The sequence below is a fragment of the Belonocnema kinseyi genome, chromosome 7, assembly GCF_010883055.1.
Source record: "Belonocnema kinseyi isolate 2016_QV_RU_SX_M_011 chromosome 7, B_treatae_v1, whole genome shotgun sequence".
Classification (NCBI taxonomy): Eukaryota; Metazoa; Arthropoda; class Insecta; order Hymenoptera; family Cynipidae; genus Belonocnema; species Belonocnema kinseyi.
In genome coordinates, this window is record NC_046663.1 from 119,937,590 (window position 1) to 119,946,249 (window position 8,660).

The window sequence follows — 8,660 nt, forward strand, 5'->3', positions numbered from 1 at the left end:
TAGACACCCGCGCGCGGAGTTCTAGTTCAGTTTTAGATACAGGTAATTCAGTTTAGTTTATTTCAAATTTGGCAATGCAATTACTAATATATTCTGATTTTTAGATGATTTTCATGTATTTATATGCTTTTCAGAGATTTTTAGTGATTGCATAAAAACATTTCTCCCGTTTATGAATTTTATTTTTGTCGACAGTCATTTTTATTTTTTTATTTAGTATGTATACAGGCATATAATATATATTTTCGGAGGTTTTTTAAAGCAAATTTTGGAAAAAATATATAAAATTTTGTTAATAATACAAAACGAAATTCAATAAAAAATTCACAGAAAAAATTTTTTTTTGTAATTCAGACGCTGCGTTTCTGACCGCGATTGCAGCTATTTAATTCTAAGATTTAAACATCCCGCCCGTGATTCCTTTCACCGATTTTGGCTTCTAAAAATCATGAAAAAATTAAAAGAATGATAAAACTTTTACTTCAAATTCTTAGAGCACTTTCAGGCCAGTCGAAACGGCATGTTTGAAATTTTGGCTAGATATGGAAAACAATGTTCTTCAATACTAGGAAAATTAATGCTTTTAGCAGTTTTGAGTATAAAAAGTGATATTTTATACATGAAATATTGATCTAGACGATTATATTCCTAAAAATTGTATTTTTTATAAGATGTTCATCGAAAACTCTTATTTGTATTTATGAAATGAATAAGTTTTTATACCAAATTTTAAAATATAATTGTACATAATTTTAATATATAATTTTGACATATAAATGTATATGTATGGGATAGAATAAGAAATTTATTCATTTTATGAATATGCGAGATGAAAAATATGCAATAGATAAATCTTATAATCGAAATAACAAATTTCAAATTTCCCGCCGAAATTTTAGGCATATCAAATATACAATTTCGTGTGGCCTGAAAGTTAGAGTTCTGAGATAGTTATATTACTTTGAGAACGGTAACGAGAATGAGAATTTTACAGAGAATATAACCGAGAAATAAATTCTCTGAGAATTTATGAAAATTTCAGAATTTATTTTAATTAATAGAAAATCGCATTATTTCGTTAATTTTTCGGTTGAAAATTCAACTCCGTTTTTGAAAGTTTGTCTTCTTTTTTAATGTTTACCTGATTTAGCAGAAATTAAATATTTTTTTTTGTAAAAATGCAAATGTTTGGTTAGAATTTAAGCTATTATACTATTTTCGTGAAAACTGAACTATTACGTAGAAAATTTATATTTTGGCGTTGAAAAATGAACTAAAATATTTTCTGGATGAAAGTTCCACTTATAAAAAGAATTTGTTTTTTTATTACAAATTCATCTGTTTTAGTACAAAATCGATATTTTTTGGATAAAAATGCAACTATTTGGCAGAGAATTGAACTATTTTGTTAAAAATTCATCCTTTTTGGTTGAAAAAATTCATCTTCTTGGATTGAGAATTCCATTTTTTTCGTAGAAACTTATTTTTTTGTTACAAAAATTCAATTTTTGATGTTACTGAGTTAACTGGAGTCTTTTTTGGATGAAAACTCAACTTTTCTTGGAATAAAAAACTCTTCGGCTTTAAGATAAATTTCATATTTTTTGATAAAAATGCAACTATTTGCTAGAGAATTCCACAATTTTGTTAAAGTCATGCTTTTCGGTTAAAAATTCGTCTTTTTGGATTGAAAATTCAATTTTTTTGGTAGCAAATTATTTCTTGTTAAAAAATTCATAGTTTGATCGTGAAAACTCGACTAAAATCTTTTTCAACCGAAAATTCGACTATTTTCTTGAAAATTTATGTTTTTGATTTAAAACTTCATCTGTTATAGAAGAAATTTCACTTTTTGTATGAAAATGCAACTGTTTGGTTAAAAATCGTTCTTCTTTGCTTGATAATTCAACTAATTTGTTTAAAACATTTGGTTGAATCGCTTTGTTAAGAAATTAATTTTTCTTAAATATTTATATTTTAAGTTGAAAAGTTATCTCGGTGGTTAAAAGTTTAATTATCTTGTTATAAATTCATCTTTTTTAATTAAAAATTCAACAACTTGGGTCAAAGTTAAACTACATTTGAAATTTTTTTATCGAAGGCTTATGCCTGCTTAAAACTTTAACTATTTAGTGGAAAATACTTGTTTTGTTTGTTAAGAATTCATTTTTTAACAGATAAGAGAACTTTCCCATTTTTTAAGATTGATATTTTGTAGTTAAAATTCGCGTTTTTTTTTGTAAAAAGAAAATTATTTTTTAATTTGAAATTTCATTTTTTTGCGTAAAAATGCGTCAGTTTTGTAGAAAATTCATTTTTTGTTGAAGAGTCATATTTTTGTTTCAAAATTGCATTTTTGCAAACAAAATTTGTCTTCGATATCGTTTCCAATCGATCTTTCTTCATCCTAAAGGTGGCGCATCATGATGTGTGCATTTATAATATTTTGCTTAGTGAAAATCAAATAAGCTTTCAGCAACGTTGTTGAACATTGCATTCTTTCATATGAGTAAGTAATATTTTGTAAAACATATTTCAAAATTTTACAGTCAAAAGTATACATCAATTTTTATGTTAAGGATATATGATCCACGATGAGATTGTAATAAATGGATTCTCTGAGACTGAGAACGCTTATGTACTGTAATTTTGTTAAAAGGTTCGAGGTTTGTCAAACCAGGCAACCAAGGAGCACAGTTCCTTGAATGACACTGTTAATTCTCAACTCGGTAACTCATCCACTACTCCCGCCGAAATGTCGCCTACAAAGCAGGATGATGCTGGCTCGTATAAGGGTGACGATACATCGGATGACGCCACCAGCACTAGCTTCATGGAAACAGCAGTAAATGTTGGTTCTACTAGCATCACCAGTTCTCCTCAGCTCTCTATTTCTACCGGACCTCCGCCACCTCAACTGGGAGTAGTTAATACTCCCAATTACTTAAATACCGAACACACAGAGGCGGCACTGCACCACTTGCAAAGCGCCCTCAGCGCATGCGAGGCTACACTCACTGAATCTTCTGGCATGGTCAAAATGGAACCCGATGAACAATTCTCCCAACAAGAAAAACCGTATTCTATCAGTCTGGTGCCCAGTAACTGTAATCCTGGCAGCCCCTTTCCAGCCATCGAAGGTAAGACAAATATTATTTATTTCAGCAGACTTAAAAAAATCAAATTCTATTAGCGAATGAAGAAGCAAAGGAGAACATTTTTATTGCGAATAAGAAAGATTAGAAATAAATTATATACGAATGCCAGTTTATGTATGCATGGATAGATGGATGCATGAGTGAGTCAAATCTTGTTCACCGATTTTTACGCACTGTCACACATCCAATCGAATTGGATTTTTGCACAAATACGTATTGACGATAGCAATACAATATTTTATCAAATTTGAGCACCCCTCCTGTACGGAAACCCCCCTCTACAGCGAAAGGTGGATTTACATACTGTTAGAATACCCTAATAATATGAGCTTCGGGTGGTCCAAAAATTAAAAAAAAATTTAATTCAAGGTGCTCTCGGATATATTTGTTTCTTTTGAAGAAAAAATAACTTCAAAAATGCCCTGATTCGTTTTTCAACTTACAGAGTTCGTTTTGGGCCTAAAATGTCGGGAATTTATCCGGCTATATGCCCCTCTACACGTATTTTTATACCGGCTATGCGGGCCATTTTCGCCTGGGCGCCAGAGTATAATAATTATATAGATTTGTATATAAAGATATAAATGTATATAAAATCAAATTATAGCGAAAAATACGCAATAATATTAATTTTTCTAAAAATCTAATCTCATCATTAAATTCGCGATAAAAATTCAGGAAAATATCCTTTTGATATTTTTTTTTGTAAATGCTTCAGGTAATGTTGGTTTAGTTGAAATTTATACATCATTTTTTCATCCAAAGGAACAAATACTTTTAAGAGCACTTTCAATTTTTTGAATGTTATGCTTTTGCTATTATTTATGAACCGCCCTAATAGGTATCTATGAAAAGATCTTAAATAGTAGAGTTCAAATGTAAACATTTGCAAAAGACTGAAATTAAGCAGAAAACGTATAATTAGAAATGAAAATTTTAAAACAGGCTTTTATCAAAATGCGCTTAAGGGCATGTGATACTTACAGTTTCCCCGGCTTTCTTCCGCAAAAATGAAAATTTTTAAAACTGAATTCGGAGATGCTATAAAATATCATAACGGACGTCCCCGGACTTTTTTGAGGGATAATAACAAAAAAATTTATTGTGCTAAATAAAAATTTTATACATATGCATTATTTTGAGGTTACGTCGTTTTTCATCTCTGCCTTTCCGATAATTTGAAAATTATTTATAAAATAAACTTTTTTGATTGCCTGCAAACAAGGTTAGTTCCGAGAGATTAGTTTCTATGTTTATTTGTAAGTTCAAAGTTCTCGTCCAAAAATATTGTGTAGTTTGAAAGTAACGCTCTGGTGAATTGTAACATACATAACCTCGAAATATAAACGCACGTTGTTAGCAATATCCAATTTTTTAAAATAAAAAAACACAAAAAAAGTGTGCGTGGACGTCCGTTAGCATGCTCGCTATCATTTCCCAGATTTTGAAGGCAAAATATTTCTTATCCTAGGAAAAAAGCCGGGGGAATATAACACTGAAAAAATCGATACTATTTCCTAAGCGTTATGCAAATTAATCACATTTTGCTAAATTAAAACTTTTTAATTATTCTACAAAAAAAGTGTGTGGGGACGTCCGTTAGCATGTTCACAAATTTTTAAGACAAAATATTTATTATTCTAGAAAAAAGCCGGGGGAACCTAAAACTAGCAAAATCGAGAATTTTCTAAGAATCACATGTCCTTAAAAAAAAACAAAATAATTTTCTCAAAAAGGGAGCATGTTGTAATAATAATAATAATTATTATTATTATCGGAAGAGATTTCAAACATCGTATTAAATTAACTTATAGCATTCTCATCTCATCAAACCTGGTTCACCCACATAAGATTTTGAAAAATAAATTATAATGTGACTAAAAATAAAAGCGTGAGCGTAAATATAAAATTTGTTTTATTATAATAATATTATTTAGTAAAACATAAATACTTTTGAAAATAATATATTTTTTATTATTCTAAGTACAAGCTTGTAATAAAAACATAGAAAAAAATTTATGAAACTTGCAAAAAAAAGTTTTATTATATTGAACATAAATTCGGACGATCAGAATGAAGCTGCTTACGAATAATACATGTATGTATTTTATATATATATATATATATATATATATATATATGTATGTATGTATGTATGAATAACGAATTATAGAATAAGAATACAAATTGTATTTTTAGGTCCATGGTAGGTCACTCGATTAATGTCTCCATCAAATAAATGAAGAGATTAAAAACCGAAACGGTAGTCACAGGAGTGGGACATTTGGAAAATCGGGCATTTTTAATCTAGAATCGAACGCGAATTTGAGTTTTAAAATAATTTTATTTTTAGCAAAAAAGTTCAACATATGTTTAATTATTGTATTTAGAATGCTTAAATTTTCAATTCATTAATTTTTATCGTTTTATATCGGAAATGATTCAATTACCTATATTTTTAAATTTAGATTATAAAATTTTACAAAAATTTGAAATGATGATCCTGTTTAACGCTTACCAAATATTAAAATTATTTTTAAATTTCAAATCGTATTAAATAACACTAATTTATTCATGTAGAATATTACCCCAGTTTTGAAAGCTAAGTATATTAGAGCCTCCAAATTCGGTTTATTTTATCCATTACTTCTGCCATTCACTATCGTCAGAGGTTGGCATTTAAGTTGAGTGACCTTGCGCACTCGAGGTAGTTAAACAATAAGATTTTATATTTAAGAACCTAAAAAATGTTTAGAATGCCAGGGTGGCCACATGTCCGGGAAGTGCCAGGGAAAATAAAGTTTGTCAGGGAAATGAAGCAGCTGTCAGGGAAAATAGAAATTTACATGTTTTTATAATATTTTGGAAGCTCTTCCTAATATCAATATAAATATTTTTTCAATGCACATTCTATAAAAATATAATTTGATTCTTAGTTTTTTATTTGTAGTTATTTCTTTATTTACAGTTTCCTTTAGTTAATTAATCAAATCAGAAAACTCGGCGGCTTTACAATGGGCTATGAATCGCTTTTGTAAAATCAAACCTTATTAAAAAAATTACCCCCTATAATGAAAAAAGTATTTAAAAAAAGACTAGGCTAGATTTTTTTCTGTTTTTTTTTCTTTCCAATGTGAAAAAAAGCAACCCCCTGTGCTGCAAAAACGTATTTAAAAAAAGGAAACTATCTAAAAGGAAAATACTTATAAAATATTATCACGGTATTTTTAAAGCATAACTAAGGAGCAAAATTATGACTGATGCAGGCTGATGCCAAAAATTGTGTGCATTAACTGTCGAAATTGTTGTGCTCTTTCTTTATTTTCCAATGTCATATAAATCGCTTTTGTTAGATTAACCCTTCTATATAAAAGAAACACCCTGTAATGAAAACACGTATTGAAAAAAGTCAATATATACATAGATGGAACTTACTTCTAAAATAGTAACATGGTACATTTAAGCATAATTATTTTTCATCAAAATTATTTTCCAGTGTATGTGTGTATATTAAAAAAATATAATTTGCCTTTTTCGATCCATCTTTTAATGCTTTTCAACAACTTCCAGCACAACAATTATTAACGAGTAAAATCCATTTTTATATAAAGAACAATCTAAATGTCCAGAACGGTTGAAAATTTTTTGAGAGCAGACTTTTTCTAAAATAATTTTTTCAAATAGTTATTAAAACTATTTTTAAAGATAAGTTGAAATTGTTTTGAAATCCTAAAAAGCACTTTTGTGAATAGGGATGCTGGGGATCTACATGTATGTTGTAAAATACATTTCGGCTTTTATCTGTGTTTATCTTTGATCTTTTATCTATGAGAACCATTTGCCTGAATCACATTCGAAAAAAAATGCATCCCGTTCTGTACAAAATTTCTTGAGGTTGATAAAACTTGATCATTTACAGCATTGAGTCGATAAAAAAATCAAGTGAACGATGTACCTGTATAAGGTTGAACTTGTATAGGTTTCCCTAATGCAGTTGTCCAGAAATGTACATAGTCTACGACTAATTTATCTCCGTTATAGTTTGCTCTTAGATCCCCAAAATTACCTAATACTCTTTCTGTATCCTGATTTTGGATGCCCACCCAACCGTTCATGTCTCCTAGTAGAATTATTCTTTCCCCATGTTCGCAGATGTTTATTGTGTCATTTAAAGCGTCCCAGAAGGCGTCTTTCACTTCTCTAGGATCACTATCAACCGGCGCGTAGCATTGCGACAAGGATAGTTTTATGGGGGTACTAAAACTTGATTCCTCACAACATTGAGTCGCAAAAAAAATCATGTGACCGATCTGCCTGGATAAGGTCGAATTTACATGGGTTTCACTCCAAAAATGTGCATATTCTACTACCAATCAAATTCAGACTAATTTTGCGACAAGGGTCTTTTTTGGGTATGCTAGAATTTCATACCTCAGAGCCTAGGGTATGTCGAAAACTCAGGTGATTGAAATACCTGGATAAGTTCGACATTTGAGGAGTTGCGATAGTAGCAGAGTCGAAAAGATTTTCAAAGGCCTTCTCATCAAACTTGTCATATTACACGTTAGGGGTGGTTTCCTGGGGCAGTTGGAACATAATTCCTTACCATATTAACCCGCTGGAAAAATGAAAAAATCGAATTTCCACAAGTTCGAATCTTGAATATTTATTAGCAGAAACACCACGACCCTGTATTTGAAGGAGATAATAAATCGGCTATTTGATATTATGTGATAATTATGTACATAATGGGATGCGTTTTTTTTGTTAATGTTATTATTATCACACCATTAAGCCATTTCCCTTTCGGGGTAGGCGTGACTCACTCGGCAGGGGAAAGGAGTAGTGTGTGGAAGGGATAGAGATTTTTCAGATTGATTCAGAATTCTCGTGCTATTTAAGTAAATAACACGTTCGTTCCGCAACACTGCTCCGACCCAGGTTGCTGATCAATCTCTCTAGCAATCACCCCAAGCGAAGAACCTCACGAAGTCGTTATGTAAGGTTCCCCACTTGGGTCCATTAATAGCCCAGGTCTTTGTTTCAGGCGTCGTTCACTCTACTGACACTCTTTTTATTAACTATTTGCCGCCATACTTTCCTGTCGTGGCATACTACTCTAGCTTCTTTCATGCCCATGCATTTTTTCATGCAGGCTCTGGTGTTTCTATGATTTCTTATGTCTCTTCTAAGTAGGGTCTCATTCACACACTCTAACCATTCTTTCCGCGGTCTACCTCTGGGCACGCTGCCATTTACTTTACCTTGATACACTTGTTTCGTTAGTCGTTCGTTTGGCATTCTCTCAACGTGTCCGAACCATCTTAAACGATTTCTTTCCCATGTGTCTACTAGCGTCTCTTCTGCACCACATTCTTTTAGAATTATCTCGTTACTTTCTCCATTAGGGATTTCCCGCTTATTATGCGCATGAATCTCATGTCAATTGCGTTAATTTTACTCTTATCTTTTTCTTGATAAGTCCATGTCACGCTACCGTAT

General features: G+C 30.8%; 1 protein-coding gene across 3 annotated transcripts in view; it reads left to right on the plus strand.

The window, feature by feature from the left end:
• Positions 1 to 8,660, plus strand: part of LOC117175821 (broad-complex core protein isoforms 1/2/3/4/5-like) — a 28,265-nt gene that overhangs the window by 7,018 nt on the left and 12,587 nt on the right. For all 3 annotated transcript variants that reach the window (XM_033365579.1, XM_033365578.1, XM_033365580.1), the window contains one exon: positions 2,660 to 3,140. In XM_033365579.1, the coding sequence (XP_033221470.1) occupies positions 2,660 to 3,140 (481 nt within the window). The remainder of the gene's footprint in view (positions 1 to 2,659; positions 3,141 to 8,660) is intronic.